This window comes from Nyctibius grandis, chromosome 3, assembly GCF_013368605.1.
Source record: "Nyctibius grandis isolate bNycGra1 chromosome 3, bNycGra1.pri, whole genome shotgun sequence".
NCBI lineage: Eukaryota > Metazoa > Chordata > Aves > Nyctibiiformes > Nyctibiidae > Nyctibius > Nyctibius grandis.
Window position 1 is genome coordinate 69,840,776 of NC_090660.1, and position 26,565 is coordinate 69,867,340.

At 42.8% G+C, this 26,565-nt stretch overlaps 1 protein-coding gene across 1 annotated transcript; it reads right to left on the minus strand.

The window, feature by feature from the left end:
* Positions 1 to 395: 395 nt before the first annotated feature.
* LOC137660904 (epidermal retinol dehydrogenase 2-like) lies at positions 396 to 14,695 on the minus strand. The gene is made up of 7 exons (XM_068396103.1): positions 14,590 to 14,695; positions 11,242 to 11,585; positions 5,795 to 5,926; positions 4,684 to 4,783; positions 3,347 to 3,491; positions 2,644 to 2,769; positions 396 to 2,086 (listed from the first exon to the last, which is right to left on the minus strand). The coding sequence occupies exons 2-7, from the start codon at positions 11,560 to 11,562 to the stop codon at positions 1,993 to 1,995; spliced, it is 918 nt and encodes a 305-aa protein (XP_068252204.1). The 5' UTR covers positions 11,563 to 11,585; positions 14,590 to 14,695; the 3' UTR covers positions 396 to 1,992.
* Between the last annotated feature and the right edge of the window lie 11,870 nt (positions 14,696 to 26,565).

Sequence of the window (26,565 nt, forward strand, 5' to 3'; positions counted from 1 at the left end):
CAGATTATCAGGCAAGATCCTCCTAGTGGTGTGACAAACCTGAACCCACTGAGAATCCACAAATCCCACAGCCAAACTGATTGCTTTCATCCCCTCAGCAGAACATGTTCGCAGAGACACTAAGAATGAAAAGCTACTTGCTCTCACAAGAGTTGGAGTTTGATACATACTGTTCATATGTATAATCCACTTCTCTCCTCCTTTGCTCCAGAATCCTGCACACCTAGTAATTCACACACAGTTAGGAGGAAAAATGTGCTCTGTTAGCATAAAAAGGTGAGGAGTCTGCAAGACACAGATACACCACACAGTTGTTAGTGATTGACTTTATTACCAGCAAACAGTGCAATGTACATATGGACAGCACACTTAGGCAATAACTGTTTTCCAATTAGTAATACTCATTTCCTGAAGTGTACTGTAAAATGAGCACAGTTTCTGAGGTAGAAAAGCTGCAGGTCTGAAAGGACAGTAAGATAAATCTTTTCTTCACCAGACTGAATTCTAACTCTCATCAATCCATTATAAAGGTAAGGCCATTTTTAACACATTTGTTTTATTCAGCATTTCTTGCTCATCCCTATGTAAACTTTCCTCCACTGGTAAGCCTCACTAATTGCATAGACAAGGGAAATAGTTTCTAGACCATCATGGGGAAAAAAAAACCACAACCCAAATATTAAAAAAAAAAAATTCAGCATTTTCCCCATACTGTCCTTCAGTTAATTGCATGCTAATGCATTTTAGTCTTAGTTTGCAGGTGTTATCAATTGCCAGTAAAGTACTGTGACATCAGGTGGGCTTAGCCAGCATGTGCAGAAATGGCATACATTTAAGGTATAACCTTCCTTTTTCTTGTTTTGGATTTACCAAAAATCAAGGGGGCTTTCAGTTTTCTAAGCAGCCATTGTCAAAAAGGGCAAGGCCTCCTCAGCATAGGACTATCCATTTATTTTGGACATAAAACAAGGCTCTGTAGACACAAGGCAACCTTCCACCCAATTCAGAGAAACAAAACATAATGCTGTCACTCAAGCTATGGCTGTAATGATCCCATTCACTCCGATTCTATCAGCATCATTCCCTTCTGAAATAATCCCAACAGAAGCCCTGATTATACAATATAACACCTTTGCTTTTAGTAGCTCATTGTCTTACTTGGCAAGATGTTTGACAGTCCACCTAGACTGGCAGTCTTATGCTTTATAACTACAAGTTTATTCTGCTTAGGAGATGAAAATTTAAAATTGTTCTTAAAATATTGCACTTAGAAGATACAAAGACTTCTACAAAGTTGCAGCTACAGTATTAGTTTTTAAAAAAATTAGAAAAAAAGTAGATTAGCAGCACAAATACATAATTTACATCATTTCCCTTCCCTGCCCTGACAGCCATAGTCATCTGTGAGTCCCAAGATCACCACCTTCAAAAATTAACATATTTCATTGGTTTTGCACCAACACAGCACATTTTCATTTCACAAAACTTCCATTTGTATAAATTCAAATCTGTCAATTCAGGAAACTCTTGAATTCCTCAGTTTACCAGGGAATGGTAATGGCACCAGCAGTACAGCCCCTCCTCATGGTGCAGTGAATGGCAGCGAGAAGTCAGGTCCACTAAAGGCTTTCCTGGCTCCCTGAAAAATACTTATGGTTTCTTGGTCCCTTCTCCCCCAAAAGCTGCCAATTCTTAGTTTGTGATGAAGGATCATATTTAAGGCATTATAACAGACATAACCAAAGGAACTAATTTCAATTAATGTATTTCCATAATGAGATGAAAAAAAAACCACAGTTCACTGGATGAAAAAAATAGTTCGAGTGAAAGTTGTTGATTAAGAGCCAATTAAAAAGCAAATTTCCTTAAAAATTGTTACTAATGAGAAATGAGGCACCTTAAGTTTGCAGCTGCTGGAGAAGCAGACCTTTCCCATGACCACCTTTAACAAGGTCCACTTTAGAGTTGCTGGTCTCTAAATTTCGCACTTTTTCAGTCCTTCTTCGCTCGACCTTTGAAGGTTTCCATTGCATGGAAATATCCAAAATATTCCGCAAAGAGAACAGCTACTTTCACTGGTACGATACTGTAAGGTAGAGAAGTTGAAGAAGAAGAGAAAAAAAACAAAACAGACATCAGAAAAGTTGTGCAGTTTTATCACATAATTAGTTTTACCTGGCTAATACTGGCAGAGACAATATACTCTCTAGAATACAGTACCACCAGTCCTCTCAAAATATCCATTACACTCATTTGGCAGCTTGAGTTATTAGATCAATTTCCTAGCTGGCTTGCAACAGTCAGAAGTGCCCTAATTGTCAGGGCAAGACATCAGATATGTAGTTACTGAGGAGCATGCCCAGTCTCTACAGCCCACAGTAAAACTGCACCCCAATGAAGTCAGAAAGTCACAGTTAGACATTTCTGTCATTGTTCTGTGGTCTAAGGGTAGACTGAATCCCTAGAAATTAAAAAAAAAAAAACCCAAAGAAAAACAACCCACCAAAAAACCTCCAGAAATGTGCAGAACTTAATGAAAATTCACACCAACAAGTAGAAGCCTTGTTTGCACGTTTAGTCAAAAACATAGCTGAAACATCCCTGGACAGAAAAGAGAGAAAAAGAAGGAAAGGCATAACTTACTTTTTAAAAGCTAATAAAAAACAAATACTGCGTGGTAGCACCAATATTTCTCGATCCTGCCGAATAGCAGTGATTATCTTCTCAGCCACATACTCTGGCTCCAGAATAGGAAGCAGATTTGGCCACCTAGAGGATAAGACATTTCCTACTATAACACAAATTGCTTTGGATTCACATTTCAATGAAAAGAATTCTCAATTTTGCAGTTATTCAACTAAAAGAAGAAATAAATACCACAAATCCTAGGAACAACAGAACATTCATTATGTGAAAGTGGCCATTGTTATTTTCCCTTTGTATGATCTCCCACAAGACAAATCCACATAGTGCTCATAGTAAGACACACTAGGCTTTTATTCAGCTCCTGAATTTTGTCACTATACAAGCATACCAAGCAAAGCTATGCCACTGATTTCAGGAGGTGAATGGGGGTTTAGAAACCAGAGAGGACAACTGGACCATTTGGCTTCTGAAGAGGAAAGGACACCGATTACATTTCACCTTTCAGCTTAAATTAGTAAAGTACCAAGGGCTTTGCCGTTTGTGTTGCCCAGTCACTGGATAGCACTGTTAACACCCATTTGAGGCCCTAAAAATAACACAAGCAGAGAAGAGCCTACCTCATGATTTTCATAAAGGAAATAGGAGTATGTAACATGCTAAACATACAAGTTGCATAAAAACTTCACAGGAGTTTACTCACTTGGTTCTACAGCCATCAAACATTCCTGTGTTTATAAAGTAAGGACACACAATTGTAGTTTTTACACCAGTCTTTCCCAGATCTCTCATTTCTAAATCAACTGATTCTGCAAAACCAACTGCTGCAAATTTACTTGCACAGTAATCTGTAAAATAAATAAAACATTAATTGCAGTTAAACATTTTAATTTACTAATTAAACATTACTAAACAGGTTCAGTGAGTCCTACCACTGAACATGCACACAGGAGCAGTAACAGTTTTTGACAGGTAATAGGGACAAAACTATGCTCTAGTAAGTAAACTAACTAGCCACAGGTGGGGTTTTTTTGGGGTTTTTTTTGGGTTTGTTTTGTTTTGTTTTTTAACAGTACACAACAGCAGCACTATAGTATAGAAACGATATATACACAGTACCTGCAGGAAATTACTGTCTGATAATAAGATACTTTACAACAGACTAGGAACTGTTTTCAGGATTAGGTTACCAATAAAATTTGCCTTTGATGTAATTCACTCCTTTACTTTCCCTCTCCTAATTTAACTGTTGTTCTAGACCGGCTTTCTCATCGCATCCCTGCTATCACCTTTCCACTCTCTACTGAACAATAACAAATGAAATTATCTTTTCATACCAGATCTTATCTTTGAATCCATGTACTAGCTGCTTATGTATCAAACTCAAACTTTCAAGACTCTCTAATGTGGTTTTAAATTGAAATTCAATTTGTTTTCATTATCACTGCCTTGGAGCTAGGTTTCTTTTACTGCTATGTCACCTTATTTCATTTTCCTCTGCCCCTTTCCCTACATTTTCCAGAAATGCCTTCTGAGTTTGCTCAACACTTTCTTTCCATCTCTGTATGGGTCCTCTTGAATGAATGGCTGAGAGACAGAGAATGAAATATGAAATATCACACCTCTGCCTCTGTACCACATCTGGATTTTAGTAGCTCTTTGAGCTAGGAAAACCTGTACAGGACTTTGTTTAGCTTGAGCACATGCTTGAAAAAAAAAAAAAAAAAAGAGAGTGGCCTCTTCACCACCAAGTACCTGCAGGTTAACTTTAACAACATTGAAGTTCTCAAAGTTCTGTATGGCTCCTAGATCCTCTAACTGCCTTGGCAGAAAAACCTGTTTCTCAGTACTGCTGAACATCTGGAAAACTCTTTTGAAAGGAATGGTCTATTTAAGGTCAGCTGGTTTGAAAGTATGACCATTTGCTTTACCTATACACAAAGACCCAGAAACTCAAAATTAGGATTTTTTAAATTAGTATAGATTGCAGAGCTTAAATCAAACTAATTGTCTAAATGAACATTAGCTTTAATACACTACCTGAAAGACGATTGACTCCACTCAGTCCCGCTGAGCTTGCAATACTAACCAGATGTCCATGGTTAGAAGCCATCATTGCTGGGAGGAAGGCTTTGCAAGTCTGCAATGTAAGTCAGAGTTGCAATGAAACATTTTACTAAGTAAGCTACAGGCTATAACATTTTGAAGGTGTTGCTTTTAAAGAAATTCTCCCTACAGTTTAAATAAGCTTCCCGCTCTTCCATTATGGAAGAGGGGAGCTGGGGGAAGAGTTTGTTGTTTGAACTCCAACTTTCAACTACTGAGCTGAGACTTTCCAGGCCCTACCAGTACCACTTTCTCCTTAACACCAAAGACAGGTGGTAATTTGCTGAAAGCTAAAGATACAGCTTCAGCAAGTTGTTAAGTTTCTTTCAGTCTAAAGCTCAGCATTCCAATGTTTCAAATGAGAATTAAGTGTTCACTGCCAATTTTGTAAAATAGCAAAAATTTGAATTTAATGTCTTCCTTCTATTAAATTCATTTAATCTTTATGATTAAATTTATTTATGAAGCAATTGAAGCATTTTTTAATATCCCCTTTGCAATTCTTTATAGTAGGAACACCATATAGATGACCTGCCTTCCCTGGAAGGCAGAGAAAGCACATTAAGTTACTCATTTTGGACAGAAGTCACACTTATTAAGAGCATTGTCTGAACATGTGATATTTCTTATTCAAACTATAATAACCACAAAGCAACTAGAAGACCAACAGAACTGAACACTTCTCTGTTACTAGAGCAGCAACTTCTAAGCTGGGCCTGCTTCACATCAGTTAATATTGAGGGATTATAACACATGACTAGCTTCAGAATTTAGCAGACGGTAAACTTCAGTTCTTAAGAGCATTTCTAAATATGAAGCAGTTTTGCTTCCACCTACCTACCCTAGAAGTTCCCAAAGGATCCATTCTTCCACCCTTTTTTAATTTTACAGACTCTCAGGCATAGAAAGTAATTTCTTGTATCATTTCTGACTTACAAGGAGCTATATATCCTTGCATATTTTCCTCAATTCCAAAAGGCAAAATTAACACTGAAAACATGTTAAAAGGATGTTTTAGTACATATATGCAAAGGACAGGTATTACCCAGAAGTGTGCCATTATATTCACATCCATAGTTTTTTCCACAAGAGAATCTGGAGAACCAATAAACCTCTTCCCAGTTACAATACCAGCGTTGTTGACTAGGATGCTAACGTCACCAACTTCTTTTTTAACCTAAAACAAAAAGCCTCAAGATATTATCCAATAAATACAAAACACACTTTCCAAGTTTTACATTTGAAAACATAAGAAATAGAAATATTGCACGTTTCAACTAAATTGAACTCACTATGCTTGTTAGGATCCAAACACCTCAGGCTCTTGCACATTCTTACCTTAATGCCTTTTTAGAGCTGAGCTTACAACTGGACTTTCTTTGGAGGAGTGGAGCCCAACAGCTCCACACAGGCTTCTACTTTCAGCATCTCTTGTTCTTGCTGTGACTGTTCCAGATACATCTCTATTGCAGAGAGATCAACTACTGCAACAAGTATTTTGCTACAGTAAACTCATCTTAAAACCAATGAGCAATTCTGTTTGTTGGGCCATTTTTACACCATGTGCTGAGGCACAGTACATGGATCTTCAGGCAAATTCACCAGAATCAGGTACATTAAGTCTACATGAAGGCTGCAGTATCTAAACTTTCACTTGTTAGGTTCCCTTGCATTATACTCAAATCCTCTTGTGTTTTCCACACAGCAACTTGAGCACAAAAGCAGTGCTGCAGTATGACTTGAAGGCTGAAGCCAGCTTGCACAGTACTTGAGTCTTTTGATGAGCAGAAGGAAAACTGGATTCCCTATTGATAGCATTAATTGCCTGCATCCCAACAATCCAGGGATTCATGTCTCCCACTGCACAGGACAGGAGCTACTTAGTAGCATCTTAATATTTCAGATATTTCAAGATTCTTCCTGCTGTTTTCCACATGCTCCATTTTTCCTGACTACAACTGTTAAACACTGACATGTATTACCTAGTAGTTTTCCACTAGTGGTAACTTTCCTTGCATTCCACAGCACACATTAAACCAGACTTCCCTACAGCTTTCTAGGGGAGCAGATGGCATTTACTGCCCTCAGTGGGTTGGAATTAGAATAGGTGAACAGTTGCTTTTGATACGTATTCCTCATATGCATAGGCAGTGAGAAAGACCACCTGTGAAATTAATTTCCTCCCTACAACCTTTTTATTTATTCAAGTATCTTGACAACTTCAAGCAACTTTACAGGTCAGGAACTTACAAGCTTATCTTACCAAACAAAAAGGTTTTTTTACAAGTTTATTTCTCATGAAGACAGGCTGAAAGAACACCACATCTCCATTGATATTAGCTCTTGGGACAACACAAGAAATGAGAAAACTGCACTAAGGGTAGTAGTTTGTTATAAAAATTAAACAAAAGCTGTAGGGTTCCGAGTAAAGGAAGATTTTAGGACACGTATTCACAGAAGGCAAAAGCCTTATGAGCTTCTGGGGCTCATGGAACAGAAGCTTGTTTCTGGTGTATTTGCTTCAGTTCTAACACTGTACCAGAAACTATTCTGGGAACCAAATAAGTTGGCTAAAGAACAATATCTACACGTTTAGTTCAGTAAGAAGTAGTATAGTTCTCATTTTAGCTCCAGACTGAGCACTGTCATGAACAGACTCACTTGAGAGAACAACCAGCCAGATAGGCCAGCTGATATCAAGATATTGTGCCATCTCTCAAAAGGAGAATGAAAATATTTAATGCAGTATTTGAAGTGCAGTTCATTAATCTGAGCTATCTGGGAAAATGGAAATGAGTACTCTCATTTGTGATTTCTGGATCAACTGCTAAACACGTGATCAGTAGCTTTGGGAAACCATACTGGTTTTATGCCATCTTGCCATACAGTTGCAGATCAGAGACTCTCATTTCTTAATGCCGTTTCCTTTGCTAGGTGCCTACAGTGACTGAAGAAAGCACAAGCAGACCAGGTAGGCTAGTCTGTATAACAGTAAAGAGTTGAAGGGTAGTTTACCACCTATCCTTTTCTCTAGCTTAACTTCCTCATCTTCCTTAAACTTGTTCCAATCTTGTCCATGTTTGTTAACTAAGTAAGAGTTTAAAAAAAAAAAACAGAAAGCAGCCTTGGTAGGATTATACAGAACAGTTTTTACAATAAATTCATCAGCCAGAGCCTCTCTACACCTCAGTCATTGCTCATTCTTGTCTGTCTATTCCCCTCTCAAAAGTTGTCATGTAACAATTTAAATATTTCTGAAGCAGTGCCACATGATCTTCATAGGCAGCCTTAGACAAGTTGTTCTAGTCACCAACCTGAGTATGTACCCCTCATCACAAGTTAAAAATAGTATGCCTTCAGAGGCATAAATGTAATAATCAGTAAATGATGCTTTAATACTGCCTTGTGTCAGATGATCTAGCAATCCTGGAAGCCTGGACCAGTACCCCAAATCTGCCCTTTGGGGCAAATAAATACCTGAATAAGTAGTCATGCTTCTTTTTTGTGAACAAAAGACAGACAAAGGTGGGGGATGTGGTACATACAGTTTATAACTTGGTGATTGGGGCATTCAGGTTACATGGGAGAAGTGTAATAAGAACAGAACCTTGATCATCCTATTTCTAACTAGGGGCAACATCTCTTCCTTTACCACTTGTCTTTACTCAGTCTTTCAAAATACAGTCACACTTTGGATGGAATTCAAAGCAGATTTGAGTGCCTTCTTGCAACCCAGACAAATAATTCCAGCTTTACAACACCTCTGTTCATGTTGCTTCCCAGAAACTGGATGTGGCAGCTCTTTCCTCAGCAAATTGGCTGGTTTAATTCCCTTCTCCTCTCAGCTCTCCCCTGTGCATGACAGAGCCAAGACACTCAGCCCAGGCTTCCACACTCTGCTTTGAGGCCAAGTACAGCAGACCTTTACCGAGCCTTTTCCCTAGCTATTGTGGGGTGTGGAGGGGGGGGGGGAAATGTCAACTTTCCAGAGCTCTAAAGCTCTTCATTTGTGCACTGCAGGAAAGTATGTTCCAGATGTTTATTTTATGCCTAGGTAAGGCAAGCACTATGCAAACAGCTGCTCTGGTTAAACAAATTTTTCAGGTATAAACACTATTTCCTCTTTGTTTCTGCATTTATATGTATGCTTTTATATTGAAGTTTAGTAGCAAGCAATTCCCATGATTCCCAAAGAGCATCTGAAAGTGTCTATTTTCTAAAAACCATGGACCCCTCTATAACTGCCTACAAGAGGTGGAAGAAACTACTGCACGTTTTATAGGCAGCAAGAAACACCACCAGGAAATGGGCTTCTACTGTTGCTCCTCTGCACAGGAAAGAGGATTCTCAGAGAAGTGGAAAACTGGCTGCAAACTGTCATCTTGACTAACAAGCAAGAAAAAGAGTGGATAAGCAAAAAAGAATCATGTAAGAGAGATCCCAGAAGTAAATTTGAGCCCAGATGCAATTTTGCAACAAGATAATGAGGAAAAGGCTTCTGTTTCCTCACCAGTAGGAGGATCAAAAACCATAGAGTTACTTCCCTCTTTCAAAGCCCTAGATTCTTAAAGTTTAGCTGAACTCAAGGAAGGGAGGGAGAGGTAGGTCAGAGAAGGCCACATTCATTTTCAGGTTGGTTACTTCTGGAACAGGCATATTAGAAATACATTTTAAGCTATAGCTCTTGATAGCCTAAAGCTGTCCTTCATCCTGTTGGTACAGGAAAGGGACAAGGACACCACGTGTGCAGGGCTTTTTGGCTTTCTTCCTACTCAAGTGGCTTTTTCCTCTCTGTGTGGCTGATGAAGTACCAGAAGCAGGTATTTAAGGTTCACATACATTTCATTTTGGCTTTGAGATTGTTTTACTGGGCACAAAGTTTTCAGCCATATCCTGCCCTGCCTGCATGAATTTAGTTCACTGTAGTCTTATAAAACTCCAAGTCATTGTGTGAAGCTGAATCACCAGGGGAGAAGAAACAAAACGTGGAACCATGCTGCCTCATCTTGCAAAGGCTGACACTGCACACTACGAGCCAAAGTCTGCTGCACTGCATTAAGTAAACAGTGGCACCAAGCACGAATACTAAAGTCTTTTTGTCACTAATAAGATGGGAAAGTTGTCAGCAGGACATGATGTTTCTGAAATAACAGTAGTATGGTATTTTCTTCTGTGTGGATCAGCAGGAGGATTATTTGCAGATCAGCTGTTAGTGAACTGCTGACAGAAAATAATAAGTGAGGAATCATGCACCAAGACCCTCTTACCACTTCTTCTCCTGTCTCCCTCTGGTTTTATCATCCCTAGCCTCTGTCACACACGTATCTACACCCTCTTCTCCTTTTTATATTTGGCCAGAAAGGCTCTGCTACTGCTTTTCTCCATGGGACTGAAGCGCTACCCTTGAGTCCTCAAAACCGAAGGTTAGTCTCCATCTTCATTCCAGTGTCCTTCACACTACAATACTCCCTCCTCCTCCTCCACTCCTCCCAGTTCAGCAGGAAGCAAAGTTACAGGCCTGCGGTGAGACATGTGCAACTGCTCTGTGGGGACAGCAGATGTGCAGCTCAGCTGGCATAATGGAGCTGCAAGGGGGACTGGGGATGATTAGCATTACCAGAATACAAAACCAATAGTACCAGCCTCTAACAAGCTGCAAGTCACACACAAGCTTCACTCATCAAAAGTTTGTTCTAGTCATTTTTGCACAGGTAGAAAAATGCAGAAGGCTAGAGCTTCTTAAACAGCACCAAAAGAGGAACATTATTTCAGCCAACAGATGTTCCTGAAGACAGCTGAACTTTTTTTTTTTTCTTTAAGAATTCATCCCCCGGCAAACACTCACTGTGGAAGCTTTCTAGTCCAACAGTTAAATTTAGCAACATTTTAAGCAAATGAGAACAGGTTGCTACAATGGAAGCTGTTAAGCAATTTTAGCTTTTGGCAATTCTACTAGTCTGCTCAAAATACCTAACCACATGCTCTGTTTACAAAGCTCTTCAGAAAGGAAAGTAAGAAATATTTAAGACTTCAGGATACATTTATTAATTCTGATAAAGTGAGTCTGCAAAAAAATCTATTTACAGCCATGAAATTATCTGAAAATTGCCTAAGCAGTTAATCCTTTTTACAATGTATGGTCTTTAGGGTTTACTGGTGGTAAAAGGCTGCCAGAACTTGAAATACTATTTTAGCTTCACTAAATTGATTTTCTGCACTTCACCAGCAAGGGCTTGCTCAGTAACTGAATGAATGAGAAGCTGCCCCGTTGAAATTAGCTACTGAAAAAGAGAACCAGCTCTTTATTTTTGAAGGAACAGAGGTACACAAGTCAACCCTAAAAAACAGTATTCTTGAAATAGGTAGCATGTGCAATATATTCTGAATGAATGCACTTCAAGCTCTTGCTTTGAAGTCACTAAAACTTATCATATATCATACACACGTGCATGCACTCAGAATAGTGTCAAAGCCACAAATAAGGTACTTTACCTGATCAGCTACTCCGTAGATGTCCTGCCTTTTGCTACAGTCACAGATGTAACAGTGTACTCTCACTGCTCTATTTTCTTGGGCCAGTCTACTTGTCTCCTTAAGCCCCTCTTCATTAATGTCCCAGAGAACCAATGTGGCTCCAAGGCTGGCAAACTTTAAAGCTAAGAGTCTTCCAATGCCACTTCCTGCTCCTGTTATTAATACTATTTCACCACTAACATTCTTCTTCCGTCTAGGCACAACCAAGAACACTAGTGACTCCAGACAGTAATAAACAAAAAGTCCGATGACTTTCAATGTTTCCAGGAAGAAGTTCATCTTGAGGCTATTTCTTCAGATACCTGATAAAAGAAAATGTTTACCAGATAGAATAAACCATAAAGAGAGAAAATACAAACGTCAATATTTCAAAATCGAAAAGCATTTTCAGATCCATTCTAAATATTTTCTCTAGCCTGCTTGAGTGTTGTTTCAAAAAAAATACGTAGGCTTACATCTGCACATCCAACTCATTTGTCCTGTTTCTGTGTCATCTCCAATTGATTTACCATTGGCAGAGGTGGGAAACACCTGCCCTCATCTGCTTTAGAAGTTCCCCACCCCTCACATCATGGGTTTCCATCTCTGCTCTGACAGAATGTGGACTCAAAAACTAGAATCAAAAAAGTGATAGTTGCCCCTTGAGCATTTAAGCAGAAATGCATGGCAATTACAAATCAAAACTTACGGCTCGATCAAACAACTGTAGTGCTCAGGAGCTAGTACTTTAGGTCAGGAAAAATTCTCCTTTTAGGACCATGACTTTTTTTTGCTCTGTAGGCACTCCTTGCCATCCAGAAGTCATATGCAGACCAAGTCACAGCCTCAACCCTGCTGAAATACTGCCAGCTTAGGGAGCTTCAGAACACAATATGCTTGTAGATCTCCAAAACACACCAGGTAAATTACTGGCTGTCACTACTAGCTTTTCAACTACCAGTACTACCATTGCTAAGGAGAGCTTGCTTTTGCAGCTGAACAGAGTGTTTTGTATAGGAATGCAACGCAAAGCTGTTGACTTTCTTCTCTTCACCTCCTTTCATTAAGCAAATGTCATGGGCTTGAATCATACCATCTCAGGTACGTGTTTAACTTCAGTCTGTACTCATCACAGCAATGTTGACACCGAGCAGGCACTTACGTCCTTGGAAGAATGCTATTTATTTCCTAGCATACAAACACTATGCAAGAAATGCACCCTTAGTCCAAGCGGTTTTTAATCTTTGACTAACTACAGCGTGAAGGATTAATATCTTCCTTCTCAGCTGAAGGTAGAGCACCCTGGCACTTACACTTCAACCTTTAGCACTACATGCCCAGTTTGATCACATAATCTTAGTTAACATTGCTATCTATGTGTATAGGTAATTGTGTTTGACAAGTGCCAAGAGATAAGTTACTTAGGTCGCTGCTACTCTGAGCAAAGTTCATTAAATATAGCATGTGGACATACACACGTTATCATCAGTCTCAGGTTTTGTACATGGGAAACAAGGCCAGTCCTGAAAAGGGATAGGCCACTACTACAACACAGCAAGTTATTTCAGAAAGTTTCTGGGAGAAACATTAGGACATCTTAAAACTATTCTGGTAACAGAAAAACATTCGTTAAAAACATAGTGGGTAGGGAAACAAGTTCTTCTTTCTGAAGAGTAGTAGTCATAGAGTGAATGTTTTCTGTTCTTCGTTCCCTCTAAAATGGGACAAAATGTGTGCAGAGGTTCTGACAGAGATGAAAGGCAGTAACGCCAGTAAGAAATAGAAGAAATATCAGAACAGCACACAAACATTTTTCTAGAGCCAATATTGACACCTCCTGTAGTAGGCTCTCATAGCTACAGCGCTACTACAGATATAAGCAAAACCAGAGTTATACAGGAAAAGTGTTATTAAATTTCATGTACATCAAAAAAAACAGCAAGGTTTTGGAAACACAAGTTCTTTGCTTGGTCTAAAACAGACACAACAAATCTTTAAAATAAATGCAGTTGCTGAATTTAACTTGATTACACTAACTTAATGCACTTAACATAACATCCTCCATTTGCATGAAAGGAGATTGGTATCTCTGGAGTAGATAAGGATGTTACAGTTAATCCCTATGGAAAAACGAGTGAGGCAATTGCCTGCAAAGTATAATACACAATTTGACCTAAAGACAGTTTTACTAAGTAAAATAATGATGTATTAGGCTTGCATAGGACAGAGGCACATTAGATCTTAGGGAAGTACTGATTTTCTTTTAGACAAGTAGCATTGTTTTAGGCATACAGACCACAGGAGACTTTCTGTTGGAACACCAACTCTGCATCCTTCAAGGAGATGCTTCATTTCCACTGACACAGCTCTCGCCTAATCCAGCTTTGACCAGCCCAAGAGTCCTCCATTCTCACTGGCTCACTGCATTAGTACTGCCAATTACACCAGCTACCGTAACCAAGCATATCCATACGTCGATTAGCCAACACACGTGGCTGATGTTGGCTCCTCAACTAAAGCGAGCAGGCATCCATTTACAAGCAAATTAACCTTTGGCACATGTAAGATCTCACATCCCTTCTGATGCCACGTATTGTTTTTTAACACGCCTACACCCACACAGGCATAAGCGTGGGTGGCTTTTATGTTGCAGTGAAGTAGCAAAGGTTTTATAATGGCTTATGAGACAGGCTCCTTTTCAAGCACAGATCACTTCGCCAGCACAGACTTGTTGGTATGTGTGCCAATGCTCACAGCCCAGTGGCGCTTGCAGACTTATCAATGCTCGCAAAACACAAGGTCAGAATTGAGGCTGGCATCTGAACCACAAAACGTCTCTGCTAGCCAAAGGGATTAAAGGTTGATCACGAAATCGCCTGAACAGAATTTGGCAAGCATGAATTTGCTCATTGCATCTGGAAGGTTGTGACTCCCCAAGAACATAGCGGTCCTGTAGCCAAGGCAGTCCAAGGACCGAGGCATGGCAATACCTTCCTCATCATCTGGAAGAGGCTGGACCACCCTACCCTTACTTGGCACACCTTGTCTGCCAGCCCAACTACCATCTCACCCCCCCACCCCCAGCTGCGGGGACCAGCTCACCGCCCTCTCCCGGGCCCGCCTCGCCCCCACGGCACCCCCCGCCTCCCGCCGCCCCCGCTCACCGCAGCGCCCGGCTGCCTATGCCCCCCCCACCCCCAGGAGCGGGACCTGCCCGGCACCGGCAGGAAGCACGGCTCCCCCGCCGAGCCGCCACGCACCCCGGCCTGGCCCCCTGCGCGCAGCCCATACCGCCCCCAGCACCGGGACCCCCGCGGCTCTAGGTACCTCCGCCTGGCGGCTGGAGCACAGAGAGACCACCTCTGCCTACCCGGCGTAGCGCAGCGGCCGGCGGCTCCGGGACAGGCGAGAGCGAGCGGGCCGCGGGGAGCAGGCAGACAGCACGGCAGAGAGGGGCGGGACGGCCCAGCCTTTATGCCGGCCGCCCGCCCCAGCGCGGGGCTGACCGGATGCCCGGGGGCGGGGCGGAAGGGCTCCGCGGTCGGCGGCGGCTGGGAGCTGGGCTGGGGCCGGGGCTAGGGCCAGCGGCTGAGCTCTCCGCGCTCCGCCCGGGGTTGCCGGCTGGTGGGATGAGCTCCGGCCGGGCGGAGGGAGCGGGCGGAGCGGGGGCTGCTCTCCGCGCCCGGGCGGGGCAGGCGGCAGGGAGCAGTGGGCCACTCCCGGGAAGGAGAGCTGTAGCGGGGGGGCCGGTGAGGGCGCTCGGCCCCGTTAGCTCCTCGCTGAGGCCGGGGCAGGGCCGAGGGGTCTGCGGACGGAGCAGCTCGTCGGAAGGGGGCTCCCGGGGGCGCAGGTCCCCTTAACCTCCCCCCGCCCCCGCCGCCTAGTTTGCTTTTTTTTTTAAAAAAAAGCGGTATTTGTTACGTGCTTTTGATTTTTTGTGAGGGGGGGAACAGATAACTTCTGTAGGAGAGGAGATGAGATCGACTGGGAGAAGGTGGTCGTGCGGCTGGTCTCGATGTGTGTTGTAGAGCTGATGCGGGAATTAGCCTAGCGTCCTGGTTTGGCCTGAACCAGGCCAATTTTCCTTTCAGTGATTTTTACTTTCAGCTAAGTAACGGCACTTTCTGAAACTAACTGCATGTTTCCAACCCATAAGTCTCTCTCCCTTTTCCCTTTTCCCTTTTCCCTTTTCCCTTTTCCCTTTTCCCTTTTCCCTTTTCCCTTTTCCTTCTTGGGGTTAATAGAGCATCTGCCACCAGTTTAATAGCCGGCCCAGCCTTAAACCGTGACACCTAGGTGGGCTGCGGGGGGAGCAGGGAACCAGCTGTGGTTGCTGGAGGGGTGGTGCTGGGGGACAATGGGGTGCCAGTTTTGGCTTCCAAGGGAGTTTGGAGAAACCTGTTGGGCAGTATTGGGCTTCAGGACGTGTAGGATATAGGGAAGCCCGTGTGAAGAAGTCACTAAACGTAGTGACTAGCAGGGTGGTTGTCGCTCCCTGTAAAGAGACCTGCACCTGAGGGTACGCTTGGATGTGAAAGGATTACCTGGCCTGTGGGGCCAAACCCCACGTGAAGTCATGCTGCACGGAAAGGGTTTCACTGGGGTGAGCGTGGCCCTTCCAGGGTGGTGGTGTCCTTTCAAGGGAATGAACAAGACTTGAGCTTGCGGGATGTGTTCTAGCAGTAGTCAGGATAGAGGACAGAAATGAAAACGTAAGAATAGAGTGAAGTGCTCTGTGTTTACTGCTACACATACTTCCCTTAGATCAGCATTGCTTTGGAGGGTGTTTTTTACCTTGAGCTCATCCTTAGGCAGCAGAACTCTGGTATTGAAAAGTGCCAAATATTCACAACTTCAAAGAATGTCCATATGGGGAGAGGATGCTTAGTACCACCACAAAAAATGTGACTGAAGGTATTTCCTTGGCACTGAGATCCTTAATACGCCTCCTTTCCAGATTGGTATGTTTGTGTTGCTGTTACACTTCTGTAGCAGGGAGAGAACACAACTTTCTGAATGTTACTTTCATCTGATGAATTAAGCAAACACTTGCTTATGAAACACTTGATTTAATATCTGCATAATAAAGAATATGAAACAGCAACTCATAATGTTAGCTTCTTTAGGCAGTTTTAAAGATCTGTCATTTGATCCAGTAATCTCCAAAGAAATTCTGACAACTCCCTGTGCACAAGCCCTTTCAAGGAGAAAGGATGGAGAGAACACTTGCAGTACATTACCGGTGAGGGAGCAGGTCGCTTTACTTGCTTGCTTGCCTTGCAACAAATGGCTCCCCATAGTCAAAAGAGCAGGGGTTTGAAAGGTGCTGTGCTGTTTAAATAAATGCTTTCCTTGCTTCCCCTGCACATTCTATTTAAAGTATTGTTGAAAGAGGTCAAAAGGTCTTTTTTTTCAGGTACACAGTTTTGGGTCAGAGTCTAGGCTCGTGACTATAGACTGCTGCACCCTCAAGAGCTATTCACAGAAGAGAAATTAACTGCTGGATTAGAATACTTTAGTGGGAGTTAATGTATTATAGTATTAATACAGTAAATTCAGGAAGCTGATGATAGCCAAACAGTGACACTGATAAAACTTGAGTTTGGCTGCTGCTTTCTTTTTTGTGTATTGTATTGTTTACAGTGGGTCACTTAAAGCAAGGAAGTGTAAAAAACACCCATTCATTTAATTTTGGAAAAGGTTTAAATAAAATATGTGCTTTGTAGTAATACTTGGAAATTAGTAACATTTAACATTGAGACTGATCTTATGATTGAAGAACCACCCACTGTAGGAGAAGATCAGGTTCAAGACCATCTAAGGAACCTGAAGGTGCACAAGTCCATGGGACCTGATGAGGTGCATCCACGGGTCCTGAGGGAACTGGCGGATCAAGTTGCTAAGCTGCTATCCATCATTTTTGAGAAGTCGTAGCAGTCTGGTGAAGTTCCCACTGACTGGAAAAGGGGAAACATAACCCCCATCTTCAAGAAGGGGAAAAAGGAAGACCTGGGGAACTACAGGCCAGTCAGTCTCACCTCTGTGCCTGGCATCATGGAGCAGATCCTCTTGGAAACTATACTGAGGCACACGGAAATCAAGGAGGTGATTGGTGACAGCCAACATGGCTTCACCAAGGGCAGATCATGTCTGACAAATTTGGTGGCCTTCTACGACGGGGTTACAGCACTGGTGGATAGGGGAAGAGCAACTGATGTCATCTACCTGGACTTGTGCAAAGCATTTGACACTGTCCCGCACGACATCCTTGTCTCTAAATTGGAGAGACATGGATTTGACGGATGGACCACTCGGTGGATAAAGAATTGGCTGGATGGTCGCACTCAAAGAGTTACGGTCAACGGCTCAATATCCAAGTGGACACCAGTGACGAGTGGCGTTCCTCAGGGGTCGGTATTGGGACCGGTCCTGTTTAACATCTTTGTCAGTGACATGGACAGTGGGATTGAGTGCGCCCTCAGCAAGTTTGCCGACGACACCAAGCTGTGCGGTGTGGTGGACACGCTGGAGGGAAGGGATGCCATCCAGAGGGACCTTGACAGGCTTGAGAGCTGGGCCTGTGCAAACTGCATGAAGTTCAACAAGGCCAAGTGCAAGGTCCTGCATGTGGGTCGGGGCAATCCCAAGCACAAATACAGGCTGGGTGGAGAATGGATTGAGAGCAGCCCTGAGGAGAAGCACTTGGGAGGGATGGTTGACAAGAAGCTCAACATGAGCCGGCAGTGCGTGTTTGCAGCCCAGAAGGCCAACCGCATCCTGGGCTGCATCAAAAGAAGCGTGGTCAGCAGGTCGAGGGAGGTGATACTGCCCCTTTACTCTGCTCTCATGAGATCCCACCTGGAGCACTGTGTTCAGCTCTGGGGCCCCCAACAGAAGGACATGGACCTGTTGGAATGAGTCCAGAGGAGGGCCACGAAGATGATCAGAGGGCTGGAGCACCTCTCCTATGAAGACAGGCTGAGAGAGTTGGGGCTTTTCAGCCTGGAGAAGAGAAGGCTCCGTGGAGACCTCATAGCAGCCTTCCAGTATCTGAAGGGGGCCTACAGGAAAGCTGGAGAGGGGCTTTTTACAAGGACAAGTAGTGACAGGACGAGGGGTAACGGTTTTAAACTGAAAGAGGGTAGATTTAGATTAGATAATAGGAAGAAACTCTTTCCTGTGAGGGTGGTGAGACACTGGAACAGGTTGCCCAGAGAAGTTGTGGCTGCCCCCTCCCTGGCAGTGTTTAAGGCCAGGTTGGATGGGGCTTTGATCAGCCTGGTCTAGTGGAAAGGTGTCCCTGCCCATGGCAGGGAGGTTGGAACTAGATGATCTTTAAGGTCCCTTCCAATCCAAACCATTCTATGATTCTATGATTCTGTGATTGGAGTTGGAAGCTAGAAGGTGGGAGATCTGGCTCCTTTCCCCACCTTGTACGAAGATTTCCTGCAAGTAATAAACTTACTGAATAAAACTTGCTGAAACAAAACTCACTAAATGTCTTGAGTTTACTTGTCTGTCTGACGAAAGGATAAAATTAGCCTTAAAGTAAAGATATTCTTTTTAAGACTGTCAAATTAGTGTCTTCCACAGTCTGTGGTCAGAGAAGACCCAAATGAAATCGTTACGCTTGATTCAAGTTCAGAAATGGAACTACCCTAATTTGGATTAGATGAGGATGTCTTCCTCTTGCCACACATTATTTTTGGACCAATTTGAGTGCTGGCAAAATCCCAGGAGCGCAGAACTGGGACTGGTGGTGTTTGTGTGTTTTGTGTAACATCGTGCTGGATGTTTTCAAAGGAACCCAAGGTCATCCAAGACATAAGAACAAGTCTGAGGAACTTTGTAAGTGCTATCACTTTTGCTTGTCTGTAGTACTTGTGCTACGTAAGTGTACTGCCAGTCTGTAGCCGTTTTTACTGAGGGCTGTACTGAATTTTGTCTACCTTAATTATCGGGAAGCTCTTGGCATTTGTTGTGGGGTAGATATTGGCACATCTAGTGTAACCAGTAGCACACTAAATTGCTATTTATGCTTCATGTGAATCTGTGGTAGATTGTTTATTACATTGACCTGGCTTCACTACCATTGAATCTTGGTTATGGATGCGTCACAACGAACGAGGATAAAGCAAATAGAGAGTAAGGGTTGGTCTAAGCTGGATAAATCACAGAATCACAGAATGTTAGGGATTGGAAGGGACCTCGAAAGATCATCTAGTCCAATCCCCCTGCCGGAGCAGGATTACCTAGACCATATCACACAGGAACGCATCCAGGCGGGTTTTGAATGTCTCCAGAGAAGGAGACTCCACAACCTCTCTGGGCAGCCTGTTCCAGTGTTCGGTCACTCTCACCGTAAAGAAGTTTTTCCTCATATTTATGTGGAACCTCCTGTGTTCCAGCTTGCACCCATTGCCCCTTGTCCTGTCAAGGGATGTCACTGAGAAGAGCCTGGCTCCATCCTCATGACACTTGCCCTTTACATATTTGTAAACATTAATGAGGTCACCCCTCAGTCTCCTCTTCTCTAAGCTAAAGAGACCCAGCTCCCTCAGCCTCTCCTCATAAGGGGGATGTTCCACTCCCTTAATCATCTTTGTGGCTCTGCGCTGGACTCTCTCTAGCAGTTCCCTGTCCTTCTTGAACTGAGGGGCCCAGAACTGGACACAATATTCCAGATGCGGCCTCACCAGGGCAGAGTAGAGGGGGAGGAGAACCTCTCTTCACCTGCTGACCACACCCCTTCTAATACACCCCAGGATGCCATTGGCCTTCTTGGCCACAAGGGCACATTGCTGGCTCATGGTCATCCTGCTGTCCACTAGGACCCCCAGGTCCCTTTCCCCTACGCTGGTCTCCAACAGGTCTGTCCCCAACTTGTACTCATACATGGGGTTGTTCTTGCCCAGATGCAGGACTCTACACTTGCCCTTGTTATATTTCATTAAATTTCTCCCTGCCCAACTCTCCAGCCTGTCTAGGTCCCTCTGAATGGCTGCGCAGCCTTCTGGTGTGTCAGCCACTCCTCCCAGTTTTGTGTCATCAGCGAACTTGCTGACAGTGCACTCTATTCCCTCATCCAAGTCATTAATGAATATATTGAATAGAACTGGTCCCAGTACTGACCCTTGAGGGACTCCGCTAGACACAGGCCTCCAACTGGACTCTGTCCCATTGACCACCACTCTCTGGCTTCTTTCCTTCAGCCAGTTCACAATCCACCTCACTACCCGATCATCCAGACCACACTTCCTCAGTTTAGCTGCGAGGATGCTGTGGGAGACTGTGTCAAATGCTTTACTGAAATCAAGATAGACCACATCCACAGCTTTACCATCATCTATCCACCGGGTTACGTCCTCATAAAAGGCTATCAAGTTGGTTAAGTATGACTTCCCCTTGGTGAAGCCATGCTGAGTGCCCCTAATGATCCCCCTATCCTTGATGTGCCTAGAGACAGCACCAAGAACAAGTTGTTCCATCACCTTTCCGGGGATGGAGGTGAGGCTGACCGGTCTATAGTTACCCGGGTCCTCCTTCTTGCCCTTTTTGAAGACTGGAGTGACATTCGCTTTCCTCCAGTCCTCAGGCACCTCTCCCGTTGCCCACGACTTAGCAAAGATGATGGAGAGTGGCCTCTCCATGCAACTGCATGGTGACTTAAGATACTCATCCACACTTTAGAATAATAAAAAAAAAACCAACAGCCTGGCTTGCTGCTGGAGCCATATTCTCTTAAAAGCTCTCTCGTTTTTTTTATTTCTATCAGAGCACTCAAAATATGATAAATATTTTGATATTAAAACATTAATTACCCCCCACCTACCGCAGCTGCTGAAGCGGAATAGTGTAATAATGCTTGTAAAGAGTCTGATCTTTCTGCTTTCTTTTAACTGGCAAGAAGTAAGAAAGGAAGTACAGGCGATACCACTGGTGCCTATATACTGTGCTTCATTCTATATGTCTACTGTGAAACTTGCAGAATCCCAATAAATTAGCCAGAATTCTTCAAAATTGACTTTTTCTTCTTATTCCAGTGGAAGAAAAAAAGCTGGGGCAAAGGACATTCCAGTCAAAAGGAAGGATCATCATCCCGAACACAGAAGACTCGGTTGCATTCTGAATTTTTATTTACCATATGCATTTCCTTTGAGTCATATTTACCTTCTAACAGGAGTTTATTGAATTCTAGTTTCCTCCATCAGTAGATTGAAAATACAGGAATTGTAGAAGTGACAAACTATTACCCACTAGTGCCCCATTCACTACCTCTGGGAAGAGTGCGAAGTCCTGTTTAGTGAGGGAGAGGAGGTGGAATGTGCTGCACTAGCATCTTCTGTTCAAGGTATTTACTACCTAGACAGCAAATATAACCAGCAGCTTGGTGCACTGAATAGCATGCTTCTATCCCTTGCAAATCAACTTAAGAAAGGGACAGATCCTCACTGGAAGAGGAACATGCCAGCACTAAGTATCATAACGATGTAGCCATTGGATGCTCAGATCACAGAGTTCACAGCCTGTTAAGATACGGTGTTTCCAAGTCTGATGGTTGGTGTCAGGACCTGATGCTTTGTCTTTCATTGCCTGAGCATTTTACTGCAGTGTGGTGAACTTGATCAGAACTGATGAGTAAAACCCTGCAAGAAAATATTTGGGGTTTGCTTTTTCACCTGGGCCAGCTCTGTGATCAAACTGACCATGTGCCCACACAGTGCAGAGGATTGTGTGGGAGTAGGAATGAAAGCCTGCAAAACAAGACTAACTTAATGGGAAGTGAAAGGTCATGGGCAGAAGCCTCTAGCCTCGGCAACAGGTAGCATTATGGACAGGGGTGTGTCTGAAATGATGTTGTTTACCCAGACAGGAATGTCTGTTACGTTAGGCCTCTAATGCCAAAGTCCAATTATTCCTTGTGGATGTAGTTGGCTGCATCAGCCCTTATGAGTAACTGGTGTTTGCTGGTGGTAAAAGTAGTGTATGCCCCTCAGTCATGGAAATGTGTGCCACTCTCTGTTATGGTAGGTTATGACGATGATGGTGTGAAGGCCCTAAAACCACGTTTTCCACCTTGCAGGAGGACATGTCAAATACCTGGTTTTAACTTCTTTATCAGGGCTGCAGAGCTCTGGTTACTTCAGAAGAGCCCCAAACCTACTACTTTCTGAGTGATCCAGCTGGTACCCGAGGAACCAGAAATTAAATCACCTTTGCTTTGCCAGGTTTTGTTCAAACTTAAATGTTCCTCTCCTACATCTACAGATTTGGATTTCTATGGTCCACTTAATAATTTATATAAGTTGAACAGCTCCCCAGAAGAAGGTAAGTGTGTACAGGCCTGATTTCCACCAGGTGGTTCTGGATGTGCCTTGGTGGTACACACTTATGCTGCATGGTACATACAATACTACATGCAGTGCAAGCCACTGTTTTCATGATGTAAAATTCTGATCTAAACCAGGGAGATGATCTGTATTTAGGACTTTGAGGTCTTGAGTACTAATGAGGCTATTGGCCTACGTAGTGCTCTGTGGGTTAGAAAGTTATAGAGTATAAGGAAAAAGACATTTCAAATATAAAAACGGGAAAAAAATCCTGTCCAGCTCTTTTAGACACTTTTCCCAACCCTTCTGGAAGTGGTACTACATTTTGGTGTATATTAATTACTATGTTTACACTTTGACAATTTTGTTACATCAATTTGCCTACATTTGTTTGAAATGGATACACTGCATTTGTTAATACATTTTTCCTACAATAAACTGTTGTATCTTTGTGTATTATATATATGATTGATATTTTAAAAAGTCACTGTTGTCACACTTCAGCTCTGATTTTAATGCCTATACCTGGCTTTTAATGAGTGAAACGGAGCATCATGTTGTTAGGTGATGAAGGGCTGATGTGCGTGATACCACAGCAACACAAAGTGGCATGATAAGAAAAATCTCACTTTCTAAAATACATCTATACCAATGAAGTTTGTGAAGAAAGGAGACCTGTCCAGGAGATCTTTACTTTCAGCTAACCCTAAGGGAAAAGTTTATCGCTGCTTTTGAAGCCCTTTATCTTTCTTTGTATTTTATACTAGAAAACCTAGAAAAACAGAGCTCAATTAAACTTTTTTCGACAGCTGACTTTGAATAGCCACAGGAGATTACTTTTCTGATTTTTTTTTTCCCCCAGACATCACCTAGCTAAGTGTGAAACCTCACCCACAGAGAATCCTATGAAATCAGCTCAGTAGTACAAAGGCAGAATTTTTTTCCCCTTTTCTTTGGGTTACTTTTGAACACAGGATATGATCTCAGCACTCACTGTGGCATTTCTCATTTATCTGAATATGAAGTATGTTCCTTATATTTTCTAAAATGTCTGTATTTAATAGTGCTCATTTAATTTCTGAAATATTTTTCTGTACTAGACTTGAAATCTATCATGTGTTAATTCCATAGCTCAAGGCCAAACAAAACCATTTTTAAAAAGCTTCACTGTTGCCCATTTAACTTCCTGTAGTCGAAGGATAGTTCCACTAACATTATTTTCCTCAGCCTCCTTCCCGTTCCCTGAAAATGACACTTGGACAAAACATGACCACTGAACCTGGTTTTAGACTGGACTTTGTTTCAAAATCTGTCAGGCTTACAATCACTTGCTTTTTAAACCCCAAATGATTGTCTCCGATTTAGGTAAAGAGCTCTGGGAGCATTGGAAAGAATGTCAGAGTAACATGTGGAAGTGAAGTAATAGTTTTTCAGGGAAGAAATGGATAAGAAAATAGAAAGCAATAATCACGCCATGATTTAATCCATAGTGCACCCACATCTTCAACGCTGAGTGAAGACTAATTCCCTCACCTTTTCCCCCCATCTAGGATCTAGGATAACCTGAAAGGTATGCAGAAGAGTGACAAGGCTGGTTACAGTATGCAATAGCTTTTGCTTAAGAGACATTTCAACAGCTTGGAAGAGAGTTGAGAGAGGTGTGATAGAGGAAGATAAACTCTCTAATGGCATGGATGAAGTGAATGATTATTCAGTTTCTCACCATAAATAAACAGGTGATAACACATGAACGTCATCCTCAAGTTACAAATGGAAGAAAAGAAATTGCCCTTTCCCTCAGCACCCTTAGTCCTGGAAATCAGACCGAATTTCCTGCTGCAAATTGTAACCCTTTTATGCAGGTTGTTTATAAAACAAATAAGTACCCATAAAAGTGTACTTATTAACCAATGTTTCTAGTAATTGCCTACCAGAAGCCCCTTTTCAGAGATTCAGCAGTCAGCTAAGTTATGTATGGGTATTGGACACTTATAAAGAGATTGTGGAGAATGTTCTTATTGTTCAGAGCAGCAGTTTAAAGAAAGAAGTGTTTCATTTCAGAAAGCTAAATTACATCGCTGATCTGACACGACTGATTCATGTACCTATACAGTACTGGCTGTAAAATAGTTCTTTACAGAACAACAGCCATACTGTGTTAGACAAAACATCTTTTTAACCTAGTATTTTACTTCTCAGGTAACCAGCAGCACATACTTAGGAAAACAGTGTAAGAACAGGGAAAGCATACAAGTGGTATTTCCCCAGTGTCTACAGACACGTTCAGTTCAGGGACTTCTGAAGCCACTTTTGTGTTTAATGGTCCCGATGGATAAATGGAGCAAATGCAGCTGACGTGCTTGCACATTACAGCAGCTTCTGAGTAACTATGGAAATGTTGCTTTTCTGCCTTTTGAGCTCCGGATAATGTGTGAATTTCCCCTAAAAAAGACCTTTTGTATGTAAAGTGCATGTTTTCAGTTTGTCCATATTAATATGTCACCCATACACAGCCTCTGTAGGCATTAGAGTATAGGCACATAATATTTATACTGTGCAATTAGGGGAACTGATAAATTATTGAAGGTACCACTGGACTGGAAACCAATATGTATCAGCCTATCTATCTGCTGCATTTTAAATGGTGATCCATGGATTGTATCATCTGTGAATCATGCATAACATAATGACAACAGTAGGTAAAAAAGTAAACCTCTTCTCACTGGGCTTAAATTTGCCATATGGGGACATGGAGCTCCATTGGAAAATTTTGAGGCATCTGCACACTGAGATGGAAAAATATATTAAGAAGGGGAGATCAGCAAGGAAGGTGGGGAAAAGCTTCCCATCATGTTGAAGAGAGACCTCCACCCTTTTTTTAATCTTTTTTTTTTTTTTTTAATCAACAGGCCATCCAAACTTGAAGAAAAACAGTGATCTACTGGCTTTCTGAGCAAAGAAAATCCACAGGCCAGCTTGTGCAGTGACTTTCAGTTAGAAGCAACCAAAACCAAACCTTAGCTTTGAAGATTCAGTTCTTATTTTCATGCTGTCTGCATTTGTTTATTTGCACTCCCAAATACTTGTGGGTACAGTTTTGTTTCGCTTGTTTACGGTGATTTGATAGACAGCCTTTTCGTGTTCAGCATAACACTGAGTGAGAAAACAGTAGTCAGGAAGGTATTGCCAAAGAGGTGGCCCAGCTACCAACCTCACGTTCCTGGTCTTTCCTAGAAAAGACCAAAAAGCCATGAGAAACAAAAAGACGTGTAGTGTATCCGCTAATCTCAGGTCACATAAGAAGTGGGCATGGGTCTGCTGCAAGTCCCTGTGGAGCAGTGCAGAGCCATTGTGTCTGCCTCCCAGGGCCTCAACTTTGTATTCGGAACAAAGGCCCATAAACGCAGTCACAGCCCATGGGCACGGCCATCCTCTAACAGCTGTTCCTCTCCAGGATGTCTGTGACGTGGTATTAGAGATCGTAAATTTAATAAATGGTTCAAAAAAATCGATCTCTGAAGTGCCACAGCCCTCAAAAGGAAGGAGCTGCTTCCTCCATATCACCACCTGGGAGCCAGCTGAAAACCTCCTCTGTACTGACCGGCGCTACCGTTACTGGTCCCAGTGGGAATGGGGACTGACTAAGTGGACTTCCTTTTTTTTCAGGCTGTTGGGCTTTCCCCTTTAGGTTTGCACCTGCACCAACAAAAAAAATCCCCTTCCTTCCTATGGCGCACCGAGCCGCCGATGCTCCGGAAAGCCAGGAGGCGGAGGAACGGGGCTGAACCCCCTCCGCGACCTGCAGTCACGCACCGGCCCCTCTCAACCCCCACGGAATCTCCTACGCAACGAGCCTTCCCGTTATCTGCCGCCAGCCGAGCGTTATGGCCAGCTGCAGGTGCCGACCAGCACCGGGTAACGCGAACCGCGCTCTCCCACACGCACGCACAGGCAGCGGCGCCTCCGGCCCCCT